At 40.7% G+C, this 27088-nt stretch overlaps 1 protein-coding gene across 1 annotated transcript; it reads right to left on the reverse strand.

Moving 5' to 3' along the window:
- Positions 1 to 2026: 2026 nt before the first annotated feature.
- LOC310650684 (cytochrome P450 2K1-like) lies at positions 2027 to 21798 on the reverse strand (the record flags this gene model as incomplete). The annotated part of the gene is made up of 9 exons (XM_083380269.1): positions 2027 to 2211; positions 2401 to 2542; positions 5832 to 6016; positions 6905 to 7049; positions 15612 to 15785; positions 16085 to 16245; positions 18377 to 18526; positions 19704 to 19866; positions 21616 to 21798. 9 exons carry the CDS (start codon positions 21796 to 21798, stop codon positions 2027 to 2029), a joined length of 1488 nt encoding a protein of 495 aa, XP_083236395.1.
- Positions 21799 to 27088: the final 5290 nt, after the last annotated feature.

A 27088-nucleotide genomic window follows, 5' to 3' on the forward strand; every position in this document is an offset into this window, starting at 1 on the left:
TGCAAAGCATTGCTTGAAGACACCGCAGTTCTTTTCTTCAGACATAAAAGTTCTTTGCAAATATGACATAATATACACATATATATTGTCAAATTATATTTTTTTGGGGGGGGAGGAGCAGATAGAGCTTTATTTTGATTGTACTCTAGTTACAGTATTTTTAGAGTTGGGTTTACGGTATATTTTTATTTTATGGTATGGCATTTTTTTTAAGTTTTTTCCCCCTGTTAGAAATGGATCCCAGTACTTCTAATCCTGCACCAAAACAAAAACGCAGGTCATACGAAGCTGCTTTCAAACTAAAGGTTGTGTCAAGAGCAGAAAAAAGCAATAACAGTATTGCAAGTAGGGAATTTGGTGTTGATGAAAAACAAGTGAGGGAGTGGCGGAAAATGAAAGCTGACTTGGAAAAGATTCCAAAGGCAAAAAAAGCTCTACGTGGTTTAACAACTCCATATGGGGCTCTAGAGACTGAATTGCATAAATGGGTTATGGAGTATCGTCAAAATGGTTAACTGCGTAACACGCATGGGAATTCGCTTACGTGCCCTTCAAATGGCTAAAGATGACAAATTAAAAGCACCAGGCATTGAAAATTTTGTTGCGTCAGCAGGATGGTGTACTGGCTTCATGAATAGGTATGGCCTATGTTTGCGGCAAAGAACAAAGATTTCACAGAAGTTGCCAAAAGACCTTGATGAAAAAGTGATGTCATTCCATTCATTCATCATAAAACAAAGAAAGATCCATAACTATGACCTGGGAGATATTGGGAATATGGATGAAACACCTATGACCTTTGATCTTCCAAGCAACAGAACCGTGGCAAGTTTGGGAGACAAAACTGTTTTACTCAGAACCACAGGTAATGAGAAAAACCATTTTACAGTCGTTCTGTCATGTTTGGCTAATGGAACTAAGCTGCGGCCTGTCATTATTTTTAAAAGAAAGACCTTGCCTAAAAAGGTCAATTTCCCACCACGAATTACAGTGCGCGCACATGTTAAAGGCTGGATGGATGAAGATGGAACAAAAAAGTGGCTGGAAGAAGTTTGGAACGGATGACCAGGAGCAGCCTTAAAGAAAAAACCATCATTGCTAGTTTGGGATATGTTCAGAGCCCACACATCTGATGACATAAAAATATTGGCAAAGTCTTCTCAAGTTACTTTAGCCGTTATTCCAGGTGGGCTTACAACTGTATTACAGCCCTTAGATGTGTGTTTAAATAAACCTTTCAAAGACCGTGTGCGAAAGATGTGGTGCGAATGGATGTCATCTGGTCAAGCCCGACTAACAAAAGGTGGAAATATGATGAAGCCTGACATAGAACTGATAGCAAAGTGGGTTCGTGATGCATGGGAAGAGATTCCAGAGGACATGGTGAAGCACGCCTTCAAGAAATGTGGCATAAGTAATGCTATGGATGGCAGTGAAGACAGTGCTTTGTATGAGGACAACAGCTGTGATAGTTATGACTGCGAACTCTGTGACAATGTATATGATGATAACCTCACACCAGCTACAGCTGAAGCTCTGTTTGGACATACAGATGAGGAGGAGGAATCCAGTTTTGAACGATTTTGATGCTTGTGTTTTAGCTTGGTTGCTTATTGAGTTAAGGTTTTTGTACATTTAAAGTTATTGTTAATACTTTAATGTTATATATTGTTTTTGTTGAATATACTGATAATATATTGTTTTTGTTGACCCTCTTTTCCACATGCCTCAATTAAAGCAATTTTATTGTTATCTACCTGTATTTTTATTTTTGAAATTTACCGTGAGCTGCTGCATTTCCAGCCTCGGCTTATACTCGAGTCAATAACTTTTTCCAGTTTTTTGGGGGTAAAATTAGGGGTCTCGGCTTATACTCGAGTCGACTTATACTCAAGTATATACGGATATAATATAATAATATAATATAATATAATATAGATCAGATTGTCAGAGTTTACCTTTCTGTCAAAGTAAAGCCATTTAAAGGTTGGGAAAAACAGCTTGTTACAACTTTTTTTTTGCCAGATCAAGATAACACAGCATAGGTCTTGTAAGGCATGGGAGGGGTGATAAGCCCAATACAAGGAGTCAGGTCCAGGTCATCTTTAGATGTTCCTGGGGGTGGCTGGAAGGTAAATCTCTGAAGGAGGCTGGTAAAGAAGAGGAAGAGCTCCATTTTGGCAAGGTTCTCACCAGCACATACTCTCTGACCTGAAAGAAAGCATAGATGGCAAAAAAGCAGGGGTTATTGGTTTCTTAAACTATTTTAGATGGCTTTTCATAGTTGAGTTGCCTCAAAGGAATAATTATAATCTTAAATACATAATGAACCCTCCTAACTATCCTGCTGCACTGAAATTCTTTCAAGGATAGTTTTTCACATATATAGAGTGATGTTACCTGCAGAAAAAGGCATGAATGCATCTTTTTTCACAAATTTTCCTTCAGAGTCAAGAAAATGCTCAGGATAGAATTCAAGAGGTTTCTCCCACTGGGATTCATCATGGAGCACAGAAGTGAGCAATGGAGCAATGTACATGCCCTAAACAAAATATAAGAAGAGTGTTTTCCATTTAACACATTATTGTAGAAATTATTATAATGAAATTTTATGCCATTGTTTTAAAAGTAAATCAGTTGAAAACATTAGTATAGCTTGAAATAACAGTAAGACATTTATCTTAATAACCAAAATTCTACCCAATAGCAACAGTTTAATTTGTATGACCTTGCCAAGTTCTTTTTAACCTCATTCCATGTTTTAAAATAGTTTTTCTGAAACAACATGTAATTCGTATTGGTCAATGTGACCCTAAATATTTAATATTTTTCTCTATTTTTTCATCCTTTGGCCTTATATTTTAGTCAACATCTTTCTGTCCCGTTGATTAATTTTAAAACCAGCTAATATGCCCAAATGTTTCAGTTTCTTCATTATATGTTCTATACCACTCTGGGGTTCCTGTAGTATTAAAACTAGTAATATATGCTTTCTGGGATATATAAGTAGACAATCCCTCCAAGAGAATTATTCCCAAAGGCCATACCTTCCACAATGCTGAACATAAAATCCCAGTTCAAATTATCAAAGGCTTTCTTAGCAACCAAAAAGATTAGTGCTACTTGTTTCTCATATTGTTCCTTAGTTGTCCTCTAGGTAGAAATCCACATTTATCATCATGAGTAAAATACTGTAAAATCTGAAGTTAAATCTTGTTCTTCTTTTTCTTCGGAGAAAAAAGGAGGAACCTGCCCCACTTCACATCGGAGAGAACTGTGTAGAGAGAGTTTCCTCCTTTAAATTTCTGGGAGTCTACCTCTGTGAAGATCTGACCTGGAAAGTTAACACAACTCAGGTGGCTAGAAAGGCCCAACAGAGACTTCACTTTCTTAGGGTCTTGCGGAAGAACAGGGTAGAACAACAGCTAATGACCCTCTTTTACCAGTCTACTATAGAGAGCGTCCTCTCGTATGGTATTGTGGTTTGGTATGCTGGTCTGACAGCCGTGGACAGGAAAGTATTACAGAGGGCAGTGAGCACAGCACAAGACATTGTGGGCTGTTCCCTGACACCACTGGATGACATCGCCTCGTTGCCTTGGAAGAGTGAGGAAGATTCTCAGGGATGACTCACACCCTGGACCTCTTTACTCTCCTACCATCCGGTAGGAGATATAGGAATATAGCCAGCCGTACCAACAGGCTGAAAAATAGCTTTTACCCGTGGGTTGTTAGGCTTTTAAATGGGACATAATCTTATGCAGAATTGACTTGGGAGGCCAGTGTGTGGTGTAGTTGGTTCACATACTGTGGTGGGATGGAGGGTTTGTTGTCACTGTGTGTTGGGGGGAGAGAGCACGGGGGGAGGCTCAGCTAATTTCAATGTACACATGTTGTACTTTGACAATAAAGGTTTATTATTATAAGGCAAATCCATCAAATTATTTAATGGCAATAAAAGTAGATATTCAGAACATAAATTGTGATATAAACATGACAGTCCATCTGGCTCTGGTTTCTTGCCTTTTAAAATTTTCTTTATAACTTCCAATATTTTGAAAGTTATTATGGGATTGTTCATTATTTATTTCTGAGTTTATGTGAGTTTTTGTAAATCCTGTAAACCAGGCATTCATCAATATTTTCCAATAGCTCTTCTTGCCTTTCATGTAAGTGTAAATAAAATCATGAAAGGATTTATTTATACTAACATTATCTATCAATGTTGTATTGTCATCCTGAATCCTTAATATAGTTTTCTTTTCTTGCTGTTTTCTCAATTTTCAAGCCAACAATTTCCTGACTTTTTAGGAAACTCAAAACATTTCTGCTTCACATATTTTAATTTAGTTTCTATTTCTCTCATAGTTAACATAGATAGTTGTTATAAAAACTTAATTTGATATACAATAGTGGAATCTGTTGGGGCTTTCTATTAGTCATCCTTTTAAAAAAATTCTTCTAATTTACTGTGCATTTTTTGTGTGTGAATTATAGTGAACAAAATACCCTGAGCTATAGCCTTGCTGGTGTCATAGGCTTTACCTCTGTATTTTTATCCAAATTATTATCAGAAACTTCATTTAGGTTTTTTTTACAGTACTACACAATCCATTCTTTCTGAAGTATTGCTTCAATCAATCTCCATCTAAAAGAAATAGGTTTTATTTTAACTGTTAAATTAACTGCATTGCAGTTAGAAAAGGTCTTTGGTAAAATGTCCACCTAGTCTATCTTATCGGCCCTTTGAAATCTACATTATATCAAATCTTGAAAAGGATTTATGTCTTTTTGAAAAAAAAGTATATCCTCTTGAATTTCCATTCTTTTGTCTGCAACAGCTTATCAGTGCCAAATTCTCCCACTAAATAAAAAAAGATAATTTGCCCTGATTAGGTTTAATGCTTTGATAGAGTCCCAGAGGTGCTTTCTTTTGAAAGGCAACTGGACTTTCTTGTTTTGCTAGAAGACATTTCACTTCTCATCCAAGAAGCTTCTTCAGTTTTGACTGAATGGTGGAGAATGGAAAGAGGCTCAACGACTCTTACAAAGAGAGCTAACAACCACATGACTGCAAGGAAAATAAATCCTTTATGGTCGAAACTTTTTTAAAGAAGAGAAATGGCAGTTACACACATAATCACTATGTGTAATAGTATAGTATAGTATTTAGTATAATAAATGTACTTAAATATACTATAGTATTATATACTTAAATACGCTATGGTATTAATAATATAATAAATACTGTGCATGGAGAAATATGCTAGTTCAAAAAAGTTTAAGGAAAAAATAGGCAATAGATTATTGGCTACATTCAGTGTTCAACAGGTCTTAAAGCTGCATTTTACATATAGGGAATCCTTGGTTTACAACCAGTCAGTTAGCAACTGATTGAGCTTACAACAGACCCTGAAAAACAATTCAGATTCAAAGCCCCAATGTCCTGCTTCCCTCCCCACCCATTATGGTCACATAGCCATATTTTGGGTACTTGGCAACCAGCCCACATTTATGGTTGTTTGCAGCCTCCCATGATTGCAATTTATATTTTTGCTAGAAACCACCATTTACTTCCAGTTTCTGGCTGAAAATGTGCTATAGTGAATACTGGGTTCACTTAAGACTATGGCATTCACTTTGGTCATAAAGTGTTTGCTTAATGACTGCTACAAAAAAGGTCATAAAATTGGGTGTGGTCAAATGGTGATGTGCTTTACGTCCATCATGACTTATGATTAAAACTGTGGACTCAGTTATGGTCATAAATTGTTTATACTGTACAAAGAAAGATTGGAACATTAACAATGGGATTATTTCACAGCAATCACCTTGGGAATGAAGAAACCTTTGAAAGTTATGTCCTTGGTGGTTGCATGGGGCAAATTGGTTGGAACAATATCAGCAAATCTTTGAATTTCATGAATTACTGCATTGATGTAAGGCATTTTGACTCGGTCTTCTGTCCTTGGCTGACGAACCCCAATCTCTTTTGCAATTTCTTCTTGGACTTTCCCTGGGGGAATAGAATCACGTCAAGATGATTCCATAATTTGAATTTTGATTCAAATGGGAATTTATGCAAAAATTCTAAAGTACATTTATAGTACAGATCTGAAGATAATAATTTATGATATAAGTGTTAGGCATATGGTGTTAGCCTACAATGTTGGGTTGAAAATATATTAACCATAATGCTATGGCTTTAAGTTGTTAATTGGCCAATGGGTGTGTAAGTGTTCTCATGGCCATAAGAGGAAGCTAGGAACGTAGCTTCTCTCTCTCTCTGAATTCACTGATCTCTATTGTTACTGTTTTTGCTCTGCTGTTGGTTTACTATTGTTGTAAACCTGAACTGTGTATTGACCTCTGGACCGGTAAGAAGACTTTGTATTTGGATTACTCTTTGGACTGTTGCTATTGTTTATGACCTGGACTGTTTATGGTGGGTTATGTACTTTATGTACTTTCCCCCCTTTTATTCACTATATGACTTATTCTATGATTATGTCCATGCAGAAAAATGTTGATTAATCACTGATTATTTGTAGTTTAAGTTATAGGAAGTATGAAATGATTAGTGAGATAGAAGAAATCAGTTAAGGGAGGATTGTGCTTGGAATGTATCTTTCTTAGCAGAAACCTGTCTTCAGTCTTAGCTCATATTCAGCAGTAATGGGAGGTGATAGGTGCATAATGCTGGTGCACCTTTCAGAAATCTCTGTAAGTACACGTGTGAACCCTTCATATGATGCCATCTTATATTCACTCTCACATCACATTAATTCCTTCAAATATAAATAGGTAGGGCAACTTATTCTTGCTTCTTGTTTTCCCACCTGCTTATTATTTGTCAAGTAATTATATATTTTTATTGAAATCCAGTCAAATGAAAACTGCTTACTCTGAACTTCTGGATACTTCATCATTAGGAGTATGGCCCAACACAAAGTGTTTGAAGTTGTATCCATGCCAGCAATAAATAGATTATCCACAAGAGCTATAAGGTTATCATTATGGAAATAGATATTTGTTGACTTCTTATTCTCCTGAAGAGTATAAAGAAATGGTATCAAGGAAATTCAATGTATTTCTACAATCTACATACATGAACAGATGTTCCAGTGGCTTCCAAATTTCCAGCGTCAGGAGATTTTGAGAGTTGTAGTTCACAAAAACTGGAGAACAGTGTGTTGCTTATCTGCAACAAATCTTAGCTTTTCCTCCCGCTATTGATAATAATCCTATCAAATAATATATTTATAGTGATTATGAGCATGATTAAATCTAAACACTAGATTTTTGCTTATATAAACAAACTAAAGCAGAATATAGGCATCCTGAATATGTCACATATGTACCTCCTACACCACGCTCCTTCCCAATCCTCGACTCCCCCTCTCTTGCACTCTTGTGCACCCACATGTGCTCCTGAGCATCTTTCCCCACAATCCCATGCACATCCTCAGTCTCTCTCCATCTGACAGCAACCATCCCAAGCCATTCTGTGCTTGCAGTGTTCTGCTCCAGCCACCTGTGTACCCCTGCATGTCATCCCATACCTGGCAGCAGATACCTGCCACCTTTTCAGTTGGTTGGAAGCCTCCTGAGATGTGCAACTTCCTGCATCTTCTACCCTGACTTTGGTTGTAGGAAGCCATAGGAAGTTTTGAGGAAGTCCTCGCCTAACAACCACTTCAATTCAATTAAAAATGGCAATTGGAACTGCAGGGATATCCATTGCTAAGCAATTAGGTTGTGCTTCACAACCATTGCTCAGCAACAGAAATTACAGTTTGAATTGCTGCCATAATTCAAGGACTATCTGTATTGGGTTGCAGAAATAGTAGAGTGGTTGCAAAATAGACTTTAAATTAGAGATCGTAGTTTGAGATCCTAAATGCAGCAAAACTGACCTTCGGTTGTGTTTGTGGCATGCTGACTAAAATGTGCCCAAAGTGGCTGGTTTTGTGTTCTATGATTTAGCAGGGAACCTTGAAACTTGTATTCTGCCACAAAGAATTATGTCAAGGTCTTGACTGACAAAATCTCCTGATGGATACTAGGGTTTATGGGCCCATCTCTTTATGGCCAGGGCTAAAGAAGACTGTTAGTTGTGATAGTGAGAAACATATGGGAAAGACCATGAAGTACTGAATGAATTGAAATAAAGAAAAATTAAAATGTTTCCTGTTTTGGAATTTAAGGGAAAATGGAAAAGGAAATTGATGTAAATGAAGACAGCTTGATCTTGTAGATTAGCATTTATCAGTATATGCAGGGAAATTAAAATTAGGATTAATTACCATAGAAAGGGCAGAAATATATGTCAGAATACATGAACTCTTTTGCTGGGGCTATGTATGGAAATGCCTATGCCTAGTGACTGTTGCACGTTATGTTCCAGTGAATGGTGGCAATGGAACAACCAGGAATGAGTTTGGAGAAAAATTGTGATTAACTGGCAGCGAGACTTTTAGTAGCACAATATTGGAAGAAGGAAGAACTGCCGACTATAGAAGAATGGACTTTAAAAGTTTCTAACTTGGCGGAGATGGCAAAGATTTCAGCGTATTTGAAAGATCAATTGCAACAGAGATATACTGTGGAGTGGAAGAGATGGATAGATATCTTCAGAATAAATATGGTGTTATGTTCGGATTGACGAGCACACACAGCGAGGTTGAATAACAGTAACGTTTATTTAATACACATACAGCCAACTGGGGATCCCCGTCCGGGTGGCCATATATACGTCCAACAGCCGCCTGACGCTAACCAACCCCCGGCTAGGAATCTCCCGCCGAGAAAACAACGTCCAACCCCTGCTCGGGGATTTCCCGCCGATGGCAAACCACTCCCCTGCTAATCTGCCGACACAACACCCCTTCCCCCCCAGATAAGTGTTATTATTTAACATAGTCCTTTAAGTAATTTGGTGACTTATGAACTCTGGCAGGGTATCTCCCTGGTGGACTTTCCACTCTGTTATTTGTTTCCCCGTCAGGCCTTTCAGACTGTCGGGATGTAACTGTTGGTGGAGCACCTGTGGGTTGTTGTGTTACTATGAGTGCCGATGACTGTGGGGTCATGTTCCCCTGAGGGGATGGTTCCGCCTCTCTGGGTTGCGTTTCTGCCCCCCCCACCTGGTGCTATGACCCTCTGGTCCTGTCTGTTATTGACGTTGTGTGTTTGGACATCCTTGCCATTTGCCACCTGCAAGAATTCAGGAGACCTTTTCCTCAGTTGATCAATGTGTCTCCTGATCAGCCGGTCCCCTTCCCCCTCTATGATGTAAGATAGAGGCCCCGTTTTGTCAATGACAACCCCCTGTGTCCACTTAACCCCCTGCCCATAGTTCTTGGCCCACACTAAGTCTCCGATGTTCAGAGACCTGGTTGCACTGTCCAGTTCAGGTTCCACAGGTAGCCTGTCCAGGTGGAGTCTGTCTAATTTAGTTGTCAACCTTCTGCCCCACCTCATCTCTGCTGGACTTTTCCCCGTGGCCGTGCAGGGTGTCGTATGTTGAGCCAACAGGAACTTGGCCAGTCTCTGGTGCCAATCACCTTGGATGATCCTTTTCAGTGCTTCCTTGGTCATCCTGACGTTTCTCTCAGCCAATCCGTTGGAGGAGGGGTGGAAGGGTGCCGATGTCGCGTGCCTAATCCAGTTGGCCTTGAGGAAATCCTGAAATTCATTAGATGTGAATTGTGGCCCATTATCGGAGACAAGCACGTCGGGTAACCCATGTGTGGCAAAGAGTCCCTGCAGAACCTGTATAGTTTTGGCGGAAGTCATGGACTTTACAGGCATGACCTCCAACCACCGGGAGTAGCTATCCACTACAACCAAGAATATTAGGCCTTGGAATGGTCCCGCGAAATCTATATGTATGCGGGACCATGGGTTGCGAGCCACCTCCCACTTGTGTACGGGATTGTGTGTCTGTTTAGGCCTAGCCCTCTGGCACTGGTAACACCCAGCTATTCTTTCCTTGATGGCCTTGTCCAGCCCTGGCCACCATAAATGACTTCTGGCTAGGGCTTTCATTCGCACTATCCCAGGGTGTCCCTCATGCAGTTCCCCGATGACTGCCTTCCTTTGTCCCTCTGGTATGACAACCCTATTTCCCCACAATAGGCACCCGTGGTGTGACGACATTTCGTCCTTCCTCCTGAAGTAAGGTGTGAATTTGGGGTCTGGGTTCTTGTTGGGCCACCCCCCTTGGACCCATGCTGCGATCCTGCTGAGTATGTGGTCCTTACTGGTGGCTAAGGCGATGTCCCTAGCAGTCAGTGGGCATTCAGGCAGTTCTTGTAATGAAAGGATTTGCCCTGCAGGTGCTGGGTCTGGGCCGGTATCTAATAGTGGCAGTCTGCTAAGGGCATCAGCGTGACCCATCTCCTTCCCCGGCCTATGTTTGATGGTGAATGTGTAAGCTGCTAAAAAAATGGACCATCTGAGCATCCTAGGGGACATGATTTGGGATGTCTGTTTGTCTGTAGTGAACAGGCCTAATAGGGGTTTATGGTCTGTATATATCGTGAAGTCCCTACCGTAAAGGTAATCATGGAACTTTTTAACACCAGCCACTATGGCTAGTGCTTCCCTGCCAATTTGCGCATAATTCCGTTCAGCTTTGGTTAGGGTTCTTGAATAGTATGCGATTGGTCTCTGTTGCCCCTGGGCATCCATGTGGCTTATAACTGCTCCCACCCCATAAGGTGAGGCATCGCAGGCAAGATAGATTGGTTTGTCCTCAATAAAATGTGTGACAGTGGACCTGCTGGACAATATGTCCTTCAGCATTTGGAAACTCAATTTGTTTTTCTTGCCACTGCCAAGGGGTCTTTTTGTCTAACAGCCTGTGGAGGGGTTCAGCTATAGCTGCTTTATGTGGCAAGAATGCGTGATAGAAATTTATTAGACCTAGGAAAGCTTGGAGCTCTGCCTTATTTTTGGGTTCTGGGGCTAATTTAATTGCTTCTATTTTTCCCTCAGTGGGATGTATGCCCTGAGCATCTATTCTGTATCCTAAAAATTCAGTGGATTTAACACCTATAAAGCATTTTTCCCTTTTTAACTTAAGCCCAGCATCTCTAAATTTCCCCAGTACCTGTTCAAGCCTGTCAGCTAAGATTTCTTCAGTTTTTCCAGCAATCAGGACATCATCAAAGTAAGGGCATACACCAGGTATGCCATTTAAGGTCCTCTCCATCACCTCTTGGAAGATGCCTGGAGCTGCAGCTATTCCGAATTGAAGTCTGTGAACTCGAAACGCCCCCTTGTGGGTAACTATCGTTTGAGCCTCGGCGGCTTCCTTAGAAACAGTAAGTTGCAAATACACCTGCACCAAGTCAAGCTTGGCAAAGATGGCGCCGTCCTGGATCGTCGCGAGGACCTGCTTCACCGTTGGGACCGGGTAAGCATGTTTTTTCATTGCTAAGATAAGGGTAGCTTTATAATCGGCACAAATCCTCACATTCCCATTCGGTTTGAGGGGAGTGACGATTGGTGTCTCCCAAGGGCCTCCTTCTACAGGTTCCAGCACGCCCTGGCCTACTAGCTTATCTAGCTCAGCCTCAATTTTTTGTTTCAGGGCGAATGGCACCCTCCGGGCCTTAAGCCTTATGGGTTTAACTGCTGGATCCAAGTTAAAGGTAATGGGGGGGGCCTTTGTATTTCCCTAATGACCCATCAAATACGTCTGCGAAATTATCGCAGACGGATTTGAGGGTCCGTCAGTGTATTGTGTTAATTCCCCCCACCCAAATACCGAGGGCCGTGAACCAATTGAGGCCTACTAGGCTGGTTCTCTGGCCTTCGGTGACCAAGAGATCTAAGGGGCCCCTGAATCCCTTGTAACTAATGCTGACCGTGGCCTTTCCTTTTATGTTTATGGGTGTTTTTTGGAAGTCAGCTAATTGGATTCAGGTTGGTCTCAGGGGGATTTTCTGGCCGCTTCTGCTTTCGATGTATTTTAAAGTTCTACCCGAAATGATCGATACTGAGGCCCCCAAATCTACTTCCATCTTGCAGGGGATGCCCTGCAACAAGACTTCTATTTTTAGTTTGGGCCTCAGAATGTGGTTGATCCTGGGGTTCACTATATGGTTGACTCCCACCCCCTCCCCGCGGTTGGAAGAGCGTGCTTTAGGTCTGAGGGTCTCTCTGCTACTACGTCTGGGGGATACCTTACCTGTGGGCCATGCGTCGATGTCGTGCAGCTGGTTGTCGCGTGGTCTGCCGCGGCAGATTGCTTGGATGTGGCCCGTTTTTCCGCAATTCCTGCATTTAGCGTTGTGGAATCGGCAGGTTGCTCGGGGGTGGTTGCCACCACAGCTATTGCATCTTGCTTCAAGGTCTCGAGGTTGGCTTTGGTTGTCCCTCTGGGATCTTTGTTGCGGTGGAGGTTGTTGTCTTTTTCCTCAGTCGGGGCCATCTGCGCGGGGGGGGTCTTGCCGCCATCTTCCCGAAACTCCGGGCGATTTCGTCGACGTCGGCTTCCCACTGGTAATCCACCTCCCCACCATCCACATGGCTTTCTAGGTTAATTTCTGCTGTGGCGCCCATGCTGTTGTGGGGGGGGTCTCATCTCCCGGTCAACTCGTAAGTAAGGAGTTCGTCTAGGACTTCTTGCAGATTGCCTGTGGGCTTCGCGATTATCCTATTTTGTAACTGTTCGTCTCGCAGCCCCAGGACCACTCTGTCGCGGATTCTGATTTCTAAATTGTCGTACTTGCAGCGCAGGGCTGCTTCCCTGACTGCAGCCACGAATTGTGTTATTGACTCGCCCGGCTTCTGGTTCCGTTTCTCAAATATTTGCCTCCAGTAAAGTTCCAACCTCTTTGGGGTGAAATGAACTTTTAGCTTGGCCAGCAGATCGGCGTACGAAATGCTGGACACCGGCAATGGTTGGCAAAGTCCTACGGTGACCTGGTAAACTGGTGTGCCGCTAATGGTGAGGAGTGCAGCCACTTTTTTCCGGTCGTCGGTTATGCCATTTACCAGCATGAATCCCTCGACCTGGCCGACGTACTCTTCCCAGTCTTCGGGGTAGTTCGGGTCGAATTCCTTCAGAGATCCGATTTGTGCCATGTTCCTTCCTTCCGTTCGTGGTGATCGGCTACTTTGGTTGACTGTGATTCAAATTTCCCGCTTCACGCGTTGCTGGCTTCCCGCCGCTTCCTTCGCTGTTCCGTCGTCTATCCCACCTTTGTCGCCACTTGTTATGTTCGGATTGACGAGCACACATAGCGAGGTTGAATAACAGTAACGTTTATTTAATACACATGCAGCCAACTGGGGATCCCCGTCCGGGTGGCCATATATACGTCCAACAGCCACCTGACGCTAACCAACCCCCGGCTAGGAATCTCCCGCCGAGAAAACAACGTCCAACCCCTGCTCGGGGATTTCCCGCCGATGGCAAACCACTCCCCTGCTAATCTGCCGACACAACATATGGGACTAAAAAGTTTCACTTAGCATTTGAATAAGTAGTGGATTTATATGATGTATAATTAGCTTGTAGTTATTTTATTAAGAGTTAAAGTGCGATAGAATTTAATATCTTATTGTTGTTTGCATATTTTAGATTATGTTTGTATTTTTATACCCTGTATTTAGCTCTGGGAAGTCGGGGAGGGGGGAGGGGAGGGGAGAGTTGGGGAGGTTTGGGGAGAAGGGAGGGGGAGGGGAGGGGTTTTGTATTCAAAAATGTACTGTAAAACTTTTCAATAAAAAAAATTGTGATTAACTTCCCCCACCTTCTCTGCCAGTTCTTCTCAATAAATGGCAGGTCAATACTTTCTTTCATGAAGAGTGATTTTTATTTTAGCTAACATGAAGAAGAAAGACTTCAGGTATCAGAGCTCACCTTCATTTTTCCATGGATTCGCTTAGATTACAGTTTCTAAAAAAGGGAGAATGGCCTTCCTCTTTTCCTGCACTGATCAGTTTTTATATCAATAGGAATAATGCTCAACACATATCCCAACCCGTATTTTAATAATTAATATCCAAATGTTTATACATAAAGATAAAAGGGTTGCTTCCCAAGGGCCCACCTAACCATCTCCCTACCAGAATTATCACTCCACGAGAGAAGGTAGAAGTGGTATTACAGATAATCTTCGATTTATGACCACAATTGGAGATTGAGAAAAGTGATTGATAAGCGAGACCCCCATGTGGCTGCTTTGCTCAATTGCTACAATGTACCAGTGTTGCTTTTTACAGGGAAAAATTCCAGTTAGAGGAGTACAAGCATTGTAGTAGCTTTAATAAAAAGGTAAAGGTAAAGGTTCCCCCGCACATGCGTGCTAGTCGTTTCCGACTCTAGGGGCCGGTGCTCATCTCCATTTCAAAGCCGAAGAGCCAGCGCTTGTCCGAGGACGTCTCCGTGGTCATGTGGCCGGCATGACTAGACGCCAAAGGCACACGGAATGCTGTTACCTTCCCACCGGAGTGGTCCCTATTTTTCTACTTGCATTTTCACGTGCTTTAGAACTGCTAGGTTGGCAGAAGCTGGGATGAGTAACAGGCGCTCACTCTGCTACGCGGCACTCAGGATTCGACCCGCCAAACTGCCGACCTTCTGATCGACAAGCTCAGCGTCCTAACCCACTGAGCCACTGCGTCCCTAGTAGCTTTAATAGAAATGCATAAAGATATCACAAGAACAGTGAATTGGTTAGCCAGCAAGGATGCTGCAAGAAGACTTGCTGAGAGCCACCTATTAGGAATTCAGGAAAATGTGGAGCAGCCAAATAATGGGAAATCTCATATCCTAGAGGTGCTTACAGCCCCCCTTTAATGTTGTTTCATAAAGTTTTAAATCAGTGTTTTAATCAGCCATGGCTGTTTAGTGGTGCCCATGCTGGTGTAAGTTATTAATGTTTATTATTTTTGCTTCAAGTTCATACTCACCACAGTACCTGAGAATGAGAAGTTTACACAAAGTCCAAACTATACTGTCAGAATCCATTTATATCACATTTCATAAATGTATGGGTAGAATATTGTGTTTATTCTGGGGATTCTGCCATCTCTCCGAGGGGGGGGAGAGGATGGTTACTCAGATTGCAGTAGGCTGTGATTCAAAGACCAAGGAAACTTTTGATCTGGGGGGGGGGACAGGGGGAGAGAGAGATTGCATCTCCATTTGCAGCTGAAAAGGAAGAAGCAATAACAATAAAAACAAGGAGAGTTCCCTTTCCCACGGAAGGGCCTGACACCTAAGTAAATGATGTGAGCCTGACCAAATGGATGAGGGGAGGGGGCTGAAATGGGAATGCTTTATATAGGATTGAAATGTAACTCTGTTAGATCCCGTCTTGTATTGCCACAATCGATTTCATCCTAGTAAACATTTCCTTTTGGACAAACTTGCATCCAAGAGTTCTTATTTCCTAAGATGTGGATTGAGGTGGGTCCTGACATATACTCACATTCCTTGCTTTCACTCCTAGAAATAGATTTCCTGGACATTTATAAAGCAAGGATTTTCACCAGCTGTAAATCTTCTGGCACCAGCCAGAATATATTTAAAACATATGAAAGAAATAAAATCACTTATAATTCCTGGCATACTTAAAATTCTTTGTTACCTCTTTCTGCCGAACAAGAAATGCATCAATAAAACTCGTCTGGATATTTTCATCAAACTCTTTGAGATTTTCAAGGAAAGTGGCCTGTATGAAATCATGGAATTCCTTTCGGTTCTTCATTATTTTCTCACGAGCACCCAAAAGGAATCCCAACTTGGGAAATGCATTATACACCTGGAACAGTATAGAATAATAAGAGAAGTAGCAGATTAAGAGAGCTGAATACTATGAATATATTCTCTGGTAGACATCTCAAAGCATTTTTATCCAAATAGGTTTGTTCAACATTGTATAAAATCATCATCATCATCAACCTCAACAACAACAACAACAACAACAACAATAACAACAAAATACATCGGTGCTGGAGCAATGGTTAATGAAAATTTCTAATTCATTAGATCCAAATCTCATGAATTAACCTTTACAAACCAAAGGGATGAAGTTTTTCTTCATATGAAAGATTACATTACCAAAACAGCAGGGGTTCCTGTAAGGTGTAAATTTTCTTTGATTAACTCCAGGAGTCTTAGAAGTGTAGCATCTTCATATTCAAATCTCTTGCCAAGTAAAAAAGAAACTATGATATTGGCAGCTGCAGCATTCAGAATTGTTGCTGGGTCAAATGGCTTTCCTGGTCATGAGCAATAAATTAAAACAGGATTGTGAAAGAATCCCAGGAATAAGCTCACCATTACCTTAATATTGAGGATAAGATTGTTTATACATAGCATTTATCATAGAAACTAATTTGTACTCTGCATAGAAGATAGTAGGAGAATGCAGGTTTATGAGCTAAAATGTATTGACAGTAACCCAGAGAATAACTCTGTAACCCATCCTTTTGAGCCTGAAGGAGTTACACATTAATATTATGCTAAAGATATGCATAATTTTGAGTAGCAGTTACATTTCTGATGACAGGTAAAAAGGAGCAGGAGCGTTCTAATCCCTATGTGGAATGTGCAATGGAAGAACAGCTAAGGATAGAGCATTTTACTGTCAGCATGAAGAATAAAATGAGTAACTAAAAACCTTTAACAAATACCGGTAGATCTAAGGCCGTGGTGGTGAACCTATGGCACGCGTGCCACAGGTGGCATGCAGAGCCCTCTCTGCGGGCACACATGCCATCACCTCAGTTCTAGGCCTTCAGCTGGGTTTTATAAAACCTTTTCACTTTAGGCCTTTGCTGCCATGTGCAAAAAACCCCAAAACAGGTTCAATCAATCAATCAATCAATTTCAACTTCTCACAGGAAAAAAAAAAGATCTCTCAAAGTTGGAATTCATTGGTTGAACTTTTTAGTCCCACCCAGTCTGCTGTTACCACCACAGCCACTCCCACCCAATGGGCCACACCCACCCAATGGGCCATGCCCACCCGGCACCCGATGATACATAAGTGGGTTTTGGGTTGCAGTTTGGGCACTCGGTCTCTAAAAGGTTCACCATCACTGATCTAAGGCTTCTGAGCACAATTACCCTCTCTATAGTGAAGGGCAGAGTCCCAGCTCTTCCCATCAGAGAGGAAGCATTCTCACTTTTATCTATAGTTTGTTTCTGCTGTTATTCAAAATGAACCCATTCCTTGCAAAGTTTGAAATTGTTACAATAAGATGGTTTAAGGACCTAAGTTCCCACCCATGATTCCAGGAGTGAGTTAACAGAGTCATGTAATCTAGAATAGAGAGTGCCAGACCATGAAGATAAGTTGAAATTGTCAAAAGAGCTAATATACACTAGACTTATAAAGGATGTACATGTATTTTGTTATGTAAAAAGGATGTACATGTATTTTGTTATGTAAATTTTGATATATTTTTCAGAAGATTTTATATCCGCTATGTTGTTACATTTTCTTAATGCAGTTTCTACTACCTAATTCCTAAAACAGATGATGGTCATGGCCAGTGTATTTCCAAACACACATATGGAAATATTGCTGGAATCCAGAAAGGTTTTGGCAAGTTTAATGCATCCTGATGATTTGATACCGTATTTTCCGGCGTATAAGACGACTTTTGAACCCATGAAAATCTTCTCAAAAGTTGGGGGGTCGTCTTATACGCCGGGTCGTCTTATACGCCAGAAAATACGGTATTTATTAATTGCAAACAATGAATTGTTAATGTGAAAATAAATGTAGTATTAAGGTAGAAGCTACCATAATAATTGATAATTTTTATTAGCCATATTCATTCCTCCTTCTTTCAAAATTTGGTATGTCTAACATGTTGGATCATAATAAGAATTTATATATTAGTGATAGTTGCATATTATGTTCCATGTAATGAAAATAATAGAATTCTGAGCCAGAATTAAGAGGAAATTATGCAATTATCTCAATGTATCTTGTGATGATGGGGAGAATGTAAAAGGACAGGAACGCCTGGGTGGGAATGAATGAGAGGGTACAGGAAATTGGATCACTTAGACAGCCAAAAATTGGGTGAATGGTGTTGGTTTAGTGCTTAGGTTTTTAACTTGTTGATTTATTCTACTTAATTGGATAACGTGAATATCACTGACCCAGAGCCTGGAGGAATAGTAAGTCCAATTCCTAACACCTTTTCATATACAGAGATAGTGCTCATATTGGAAACAATTTATCCTTCTATAATCTTCAATAGCTAACTTAGTATAACAATTTGTCATAAACCACACTTCTTGGCAATTTTTTTTGAAAAGGTTCCTCTAGATTTTCTATACACGGATTGTTCTGAAAGATAATTGCTAAGTCTGTAGGAGGGAATACCAACTCACCTTCATAAGTCTCAAATGTTTTTATCAAGACACTGCATTCTTCAATGATTTTGTCTTCAATAATCTTTTTGCCCATTCCATAATCCCGTAATGCAGATATTGAAAACCGCCGCATAACTCTCCAGTTCTCACCATGAGTAAGAATAATACCTGGAGGTTAAATAAGAGGTTAAATTGGAAATAAGTTGAAGATCAGTTTGAACCAGGAAAATCCCACATTATAGTGCATTTGTCTGAAGAGTATAAAAAATGAAGGGTATGGAAAGCATTTATTTACTTCCAGCATAGCAAATGCAGTGTTCATGCTCTCATCAGATGGTTGCTTAAGTGTGAAGTTTAAAGTTTAAGATGCCTATGATGAGTAAAGATTTCAGTCCAGCATGTGAAAATACCTTGGTGTCTCTTGCAAGGAGAAATAGGAGATAATCCAAATGGAGGTGGGGGGAAACACCCATTTCTTTCCTTAGACATTGGACCAGCTAAGTCCAACATTTACTAGTGACTTAGCTGTGCAAATTCTCAGGTACCATAATTTGAGGCAACTAAAGAACAATGCATGCACAAAATACTGGGGTTTCCTGCACCCCAAATTTGCAAACAAGTAAAACAAACATGTTCAAGGGTTGGATTCTTACTGTTAATAGAATTATTCCTTACAGAGTTATCCTGTGGTAAGATGGGTGGCCATTAAATTTAATAAATAAAAATTTGCCATATCCTTTGTTCTCTAGATTCCTCTGCTGGCACTGAGGGATTAAGTCAAGTCAATCTGTTGTGATTTCCAGAAGCTGTCCAAGTTCTGTGATGTAACCTCTCTATGAAAACTTCAGGTGCAACATTCTATTTTACATGTAGAATGTTGTAATCCTTTTTTTATCAACTGTAAATAGTTCTGGTGAAAAGGTTGCTATGTGGCATGGTTGCCAAACAAATCATGTGAATCACAAGGAAGGAATGGGGAGAGAGGGAGAGAGAGAGAGAGAGAGAGAGAGAGAGAGAGAGAGAGAGAGAGAGAGAGAGAGAGAGAGAGAGAGAGAGAGAGAGAGATGCAAAGATCAAACACCACTGGTTCCTGCCATCTCATTTAGATAAAGTTCTCTTGTACAGCAACACCAGCATTATTCTTAGTTCAGTGCAAGAAATTTGGGTGTAAGTGTGTGCATTGGTTGAAAAATGTTTTTTTTACTACTGTTTACTACCATTTACTACCATTGTATTAGCAAACAGTTGCTATCTGAGTGAGTTGCTAAATGAGGAGTACATGTACATAATATGAATTAGAGTTTTGCAAGGAGTGTCAACTATGAACCAGAATGAAATAACTTACCAAAACCCTTCGCGTAATCCTCAAAAATGGGAACAGAGGCTCTCTCTGTAAATGCCTCTGCCTGATCGACCAAAGCCTCTTTCACTGTCTCATAGCCAGTCAGCACCACCATTGTCTGGCATCCCATTTGAAGACGGAAAACAGGGCCATATTCTTTTGACAGCTGGAATTCAGCAGATGATCAACAATTAGACTCACATAAGGAAAATTCTGTTACAAATCATGTCTCATAAATCCAAGGCTGAGGTGATTTTTCCCCTCTTTCTTTTATGTTATAAGTTATTATACTTCTATTTAACAAGTGTGCAAATACTATTGCCCATTGGATACTCAGGTCAGAACTTGGTCAAGGTTTGGAAAATTTTAAAAAAGTTAGCTAGGCAAGAACATTTTCAATAATAATATTTTCTGATATATTCATTTCTATCCCGCCATGCAGCACTATTCTTGATTTTCCACACACAACACTGCACATTGACTGCTCAGTTGTGCACAAGCACCAACACTTCAAGAAAAATGAAACAGTTTTAAGAAACGCCTAGAAAAGAAAATGCGAGCAGTTATTCTCAGATATGTCCCGTGTCTAAATCAGGAAAATTTTGGTGTTTGTAATCTTTCCTAAAGTGACAGGAAGTGACTGAAACCATTGCCTCCTAAAACAGCTACAGAGCTGTTTTTAAAGGACCACATTTTCATTACATTATTATTCATTTATGTTGGATTTGATGTGATATGTTATTTTCCTCAGCTGATGTGGAACCCTCTCTCCTATCTTTCATTATTGCTGAAGGTTGCCAGTGTATTGTTTTAATTCTAGAGGACGACAGGGTTGGTAGAGATCTTCCAATCAAAATGGCTACTTACAACAAAAACAGGGATGCACTTAAAAATTACGTGGATTACTTTATCAACAGATTTGCTCCTATCTTGTTACATTGTTTCCTACTCATTCTCTCCCAGTAATCCTGTTTACAAATGTTTTAATTTCTGCTGTAGGAATGGGAACTTCAAACTAGCTCAAATGTTCAGCAATGAACTGAATATTATCAATGGATGAAGGATTTTTAAAAAATGCACCATTTATCACATATTCTCCCTTTTAGCAGTCTGAAATATGATAGATTAATGTACATAATAGGAACAGCCTCATCTGCTTCTATATAAATGCAACAGCTTTAAATTTAGTTTATAAACAATATAAAATATCAGAAATTTAAAAAATCTAGTGTAAAACCCCTTTGAAAAATACTTTATAATGACACCTGAGATTTCCATTTTTAAACAAATATTTCATACACTTTTGTAAAAATTTCAAAATTTTATAACAGGCCATAAATGAATTAGAGCAAATCCTTGGTGGTGGTGGTGGCGGTGGCAATGGAGGGACATTTCTAATCCTTTAATTCTTTGAATCTTGCAATATTCAAGCTGGGATTAAAATCCTGTAAATAAGGTTCAATATTATGTTTTTCTCTCAGCTATTTTGGAAAAATTCTCTGGAGCAGGAAATACAGCAGAAGGTTTTGAACAATGGCCATTGAACTAATAATATATCTTAATATGTTAATCTACAAATTATCATATTAACACACATATTAGTGCAACGATATTTACATTTTACTTCCTCCACACAGTCATAGGCAATTGTAACCATCTGTTCAAGTTTGAGATAAACATAGAAAAATGTGTATCCTATTAACTTTTCTTTGAATAATCTTTGCAGCACGTATAAACTAATGCAAACACCAAGTCAATGTCATTTTTACAGGTTTCCTTAGACTCCTTAGAACCAGCAAGCAGCATACCAATCTTATTTCAGTTAACTGGATAACCTGGTAAATTGCTAAACTTTTAAATAAGCATCAATACACATTAGCAAACAACATTCATAATTGTTAATCATCGGGTTTACCTTTGTCATTGTCTTATAAGGCCTCTTCCAATCCATTATGTGCAGATTTCCCAAAATGGGTAGGGTCCTGGGTCCAGGTGGAAGATTTTGGGAACTGTTACTCTGGGAATTACGGATTTTGAAAAGGAATAAAACTGTAAGAATGAATAGCAACAATAATAAAACAAATCCAAGCCAAGCCATTTCCTTTCAGAAGCAGTTTTCAGTAACGATTAGAATGAAATCTGCAAACAGAAATGATACAAACACGTATTTCAAACTATTGCCCTAAGCAGAGCCCAGTGCCTATTTCTATTGAATCTTCAGACTGCCCCTTAAGCTAAATCACTTCCAACCTTTCCTTGGCTTTCTATCTAGGAACTGAATCTGTATTTGATTGTTTACCATTCACTGTGAAATTTGCGTGGGTGGGGCCTATCCCTAAATGTAAACATTGCAAAACAGGTTTAAACTCATTTGAAGTATGCAACAGTCCAACACTTGGCTCATATTTTAATGAATATACACTGGATTATGCAATCCTCTTGCTTATTAACAATATTTCAGATAAGGAATCCAGAGCATGGAATCATTTAGTCTATTAATGTACTGGATCTAAAGAGCAACAGTGATGTGATATTTTCACACAGGTGTAGAGAATTTCCCATTTCTGCCCAATCAACTGAGAAGGAAGTGGGGACTTTCTTCCCATTTTCTGTTTGATCTGTTATTTCTGTCACACCGTTTTCTGAGATATAATTTCTCTTTGCTTGTATTACTCTGATATAAAGGTATTTTCTTATATGTTTTGCTATGAAGCAAAATCCCAGTATTTGAATTAGTGGCTTATGGGCATTTGCATAGTCATGGCCACTAAAGAGTGGTGATGCATTGTGCATCATCATAAATGGCCCCTTTAGAGAATTAAAGTCTTCAAGTATTTGCATAGAAGCAGTATAACTCCTTGTGTCCACCTTATGTGTAAGGTAAGGTAAGTAAGCTTCAGAAAATATTCTAGATGGGGTCAATTATATGGATTGGTTTTGCTTTCCTTGGATTTCTAGAGTTTTTCGAGGGCTATGGAATAGAATAAAAGAGGCATTATTTTCATTTTAAAGCTAATCCGATTGATTGATTAAAGGTAATATTCTGTCTATCAAGAATATGTTCTAGCCATTTTACAGATAAAAAGAAATGAAAAGGGAAGCACTTTGCAATAGTAGTAGAGATTCAGATTTTTTTGGTTGAAAGACATTATTTTAAATTGATTTCAACAAGGATTGTTTCATGGCCGAACATCATTAGTTACTATTGATCTATAGATGCAAATTGTGAGAGAGGTTCATCCTTGTTGGTTCTATTGTGTTTCTTAATATATTTGAATATGCTAGACCAGAATTTTATTTATATGTTTAGTCATTCATTTATAATCCACTGAAGTTCAAAAATACTATCTGATTATACTGCATGGCATTTTTTTGTGAGACTTCATTCTTATCTGCATTGAAAGTTTAAATGTAGCCAATTGATGTTAGTGACTGTTCGGCCAACTAAGATTGAAATAATCAACTGGGAGCTGAATAGTTTAGAAAACCATCCTTTCCTGCTGAGCCCAAGTATGAAGCCTAATAGATGTGATGCAGGAAGCACTGAGGATAACACTCAATGAATGATGATACATTCAGCCAGTTTTCTAATTATGCCAACATTTTTTAACTAAATGTGTTTATTAATCCTATAATTTAACCAAAAGTGTAGATTTAAGACATTTACAACTTCAATATTTATTTATTTATTTATTTTATTACATTTATATACTGCCCTTTCCCGAAGGACTCAGGGCGGTTTACAGGGTAATTAAAAAAGCAAGATACAAAAGTTAAAAACAAATTAAAAAAATATATTTGTCCCTGTATAAATAAAACCCCAGTTAAAATAAGATTAATCCTCAGCCTGGGCCAGAGAGCTTGAAGAGCCAGGTCTTCAGGTCCCGGCGGAATGAACGGAGGTCGGGGGCAGTCCTCAGCTCCACTGGCAGCTGGTTCCAAAGGGCAGGCGCCCCCACTGAGAAGGCCCTATCCCTGGGTGTCGTCCACCAGCAATCTTTTACCGGTGGCACCCTGAGAAGATACCATGTTCCTATCAAAATATTTATATTTGCAAAATTGTTTATCAATAGATTGTAACGTCCCATTACATAAGGACATTAGGCAAAATTCAAAGTGGTCAATCCAGAGAGGCACGTGCCCTACTGTGGGAACCGTGCAAATGATGTCTAACCACAGCAGTGACCAGGTGGAGGCTGAATGCTGGGGAGAAGCCTCTGCTAAGGCATACCCCAGCACAAGCTCCAATGGATGGACGGAGGAATCTTCCAGCCTAGGTGACTCATCAAAGCCTAGATGGTCCATTGGTGTGGGGAAGAGAGATGACTGGGAGGGGAGAAGCAAAGGGGTCACTTCACCTGAGGCAGCTCCCAACATGGATGGAGAGAAGAACTGCAGGTGATGGATGAGGATGAGGAACAAGGGAAAGAACACTGACCTCCTCATGAATCAAGCTATGAGCTTCATGATGGAGGTATTCCAAAATCTGAAGGCAAGAGAAGCTCTTGCCCAAATAGTGGAGGACAATGGATGACACGAATGATTGGCAAGTGGGGAGGGGAAGCCATCATCTCTGAGTGCAATCTGAGTGCACAGCTAAAGCCTTGGAGGGGGCAGCAGCCCCCAAGGGCTCTCTGGAGGAGTGAATGCCCTGAGAGCTGGCGATGATGGAGCCTACCAACATGAACACAAGGCACACACACCCCAGCATAAAATTCAACAGAGACCCACAGCAGCTCAGATTTTTCATGGCCCACATCCTCACTTACATGCAGGGATAGGGCCACGAGATCCCCACTAAGAGAGAGCCAGGGTCAGGGTTGTCATCCTGGTACTGGAAGGGGCTGCAGCTAGGTGGAGGGTAACCCTTCACAATGCAAACACCCCCAAGCTGCAAAACTTCAACTGGTTCATGACAGCTTGAGATGGCAATTTAAAGACTGTCTTGCTAATTGCAAAGCCCAAGATCACATCAAAATGATGATGCCCAGTAGCTGAGTATACCAAGGAATTCTGGGACCTGGCTTGCCCCTTGACTGACTGGAGGACATCCTTGTGAACTGTTTCAAGGACAGCCTAAATGATGATCTATACAACACTTACATCATGAGGGGAGCCTCTGCACTTCTCGATGACTGGTGAGTACTAGTTGAGGGAGCTAAAATCAACCAAGCCTGGAATATGTACCACTCCAGCAAAGTCTGGAAGAGATCACCCCCCCCAAGGGGAAATGAGAGGTGACAAGATCACAAAGCCAGCTGGCATGTTCCACTGCCTGTTTCAAGTGTGGGAATGCAGGGCAAAGACTCCAGTGAAGAATGGAGAACACACTCCAAGTGGGAACCCATTAAGTCATAGCTTCATGTGAAGGAGGCAGCCCAGAGAAGCACTGAGGATGTGGAGTTCAGCCCATTTCCCAAATGAAGGCAGGGAACTCTGATCCCATGGAGGAAGACCAAGGGTTCTCAGACACCGACTATGAGGAGGACCCCTTGGTAACTGAGCAATTATGCCAGAGACTATTCCCATAGAACTGTACCTCCCTGGAACTGGGCAAGAAGTCTTCCTAAAAAACTAGGGATGTAGCACATGTATACCAGGTGTCTAGCCCAGCCCTAATAGAGAAGCTAGGAATCCTCCTGAGAAGGCTAAAAACCGTTATCACATTTTGCCAATTAGATGGGTCAGTTGTAGGAGGCATCCCAGCCACTTTTACCACTGTGACCTGGGGATGACAATGGGAGCTCATTCAGAGACCTTAAGCTACATAGCAGCATCGGGAATGGAGAGGCCCCTAGTCCTGCAGTTAGATATGGGTGGACTGGAGGAAAAGGATCTTAAAATTCCCATTGAGAGGGAAAACACTGCAGTAAGCTTAATGTTGCACCCCTCCTCAAAGGTCCCCTGGTGAGAAGAAGCTGCAGCTGTGAGGGGAAAGCAAATACCAGGCATACTCAAAGAATACCAGGACCTGAAGGATGTATTTAGGAAAGTGTGGGCCATATGAACTCCCTCCTCTCCAACCCACCACATGCATTATTGAGATTGTCCCAGGGCCCAAGTTTTTTTCCACCAAACTGGTATTAAGACATCTGGATCCCAAAAAAAACCCCTTTGTTACCAGCGACATCACAGTGGTGACAGTGCTACCGAAAGAGAATGAGGAGGGGAAATCACAACCATGCGGATACACATCAAGAAAGCTGACTGAAACTGAGCAACAATGGGCAGTGTGGGAGAAGGGGGCTTATGCAGTAAAGTGGGCTCTTCTCACCTGGAGGGATTTTCTATATGGGAATAAAATCCCATTCCAGGTCTGGATAGATCACAAAAAACTGGAAGTTTTGAAAACCCTTGAAAGTTGTCCCCTAAACAAGCACGATGGACTCAATATTTCCAACATTTCAACTTCACCTTATGCTACCTACTAGGGGTGGGGGGTGAATTTCTTGGCAGATGCTCAAGGATGCCACAGTACAACAGCACCAAAGAAGAAGTAATCAAACCATTATCCTCACATCAGCTAGCAGCCCAGGTGACCACAAGAGTGCATCAGAAAGAAAAGCCACTCATGGACAATGCTACGGCAATAGCTTTATAAAAAGCCCTGGAAGGAGATGAGTGGTTTGGCAGCCATAAAAATGTCTGCTCCATGCATGATGGCTAGCCTGGCTAGGTGGGAAGCTATATATACCTGCCAGCCAGAGGCTAAAAACCATGCAAACCTGCCATGACTCAAAGTTGGGGGGGCACTTTGAGGTCATAAAAATCTTGCACCTCCTCAAGAGGCAGTTGTGGTGGCCATGACTCAAAAAGGACATTGAGAATTATGTCTCCAGCTCTCCTATATGTGTGACTGCAAAATGAAGACAAGGGAAAACACCAAGGCTGCTTCAAATGGTAGCTAAGCCATCAGCCCCTGGAGGAACCAACAGAAGAGGAAGAAATTAATATTAAAACAGGGGACCTTGAACAACAAGTACAATCTACTGAGAGCTTTGACACCCAAACCTTGATCTCAATTACAAAACCTACAATCCAAAAAACAACAGAAGCCAAAGAAAGCAATACTAAGATGGAGAGTTTTAAGGATCTCCAAGCACACTATATTAAGAACCCAGTCAGCCAAACAACAACTACAACACTGGGCATGACCTCTTATCTAAGCCAGATGGGACCGGAAGAAGAAGAAGACCAGACTGAACCAATGACAACTATACTAAAACAAACCTGAGGATTGACATTAGAGCAACAATTTAATGATTATAAAGAGGCCAGTTCCTTTGAAAAAAATTGACAACTGGATGGCCTCCCTTGATTCAAACAATGTGTGTAGGAATGAAGGGAGAGACATTTGAGAACTTAAAGGCACTGGTATGGAAGCCTGC

This window comes from Vipera ursinii (genome assembly GCF_947247035.1).
Source record: "Vipera ursinii genome assembly, contig: scaffold_183, whole genome shotgun sequence".
Taxonomy (NCBI): Eukaryota; Metazoa; Chordata; class Lepidosauria; order Squamata; family Viperidae; genus Vipera; species Vipera ursinii.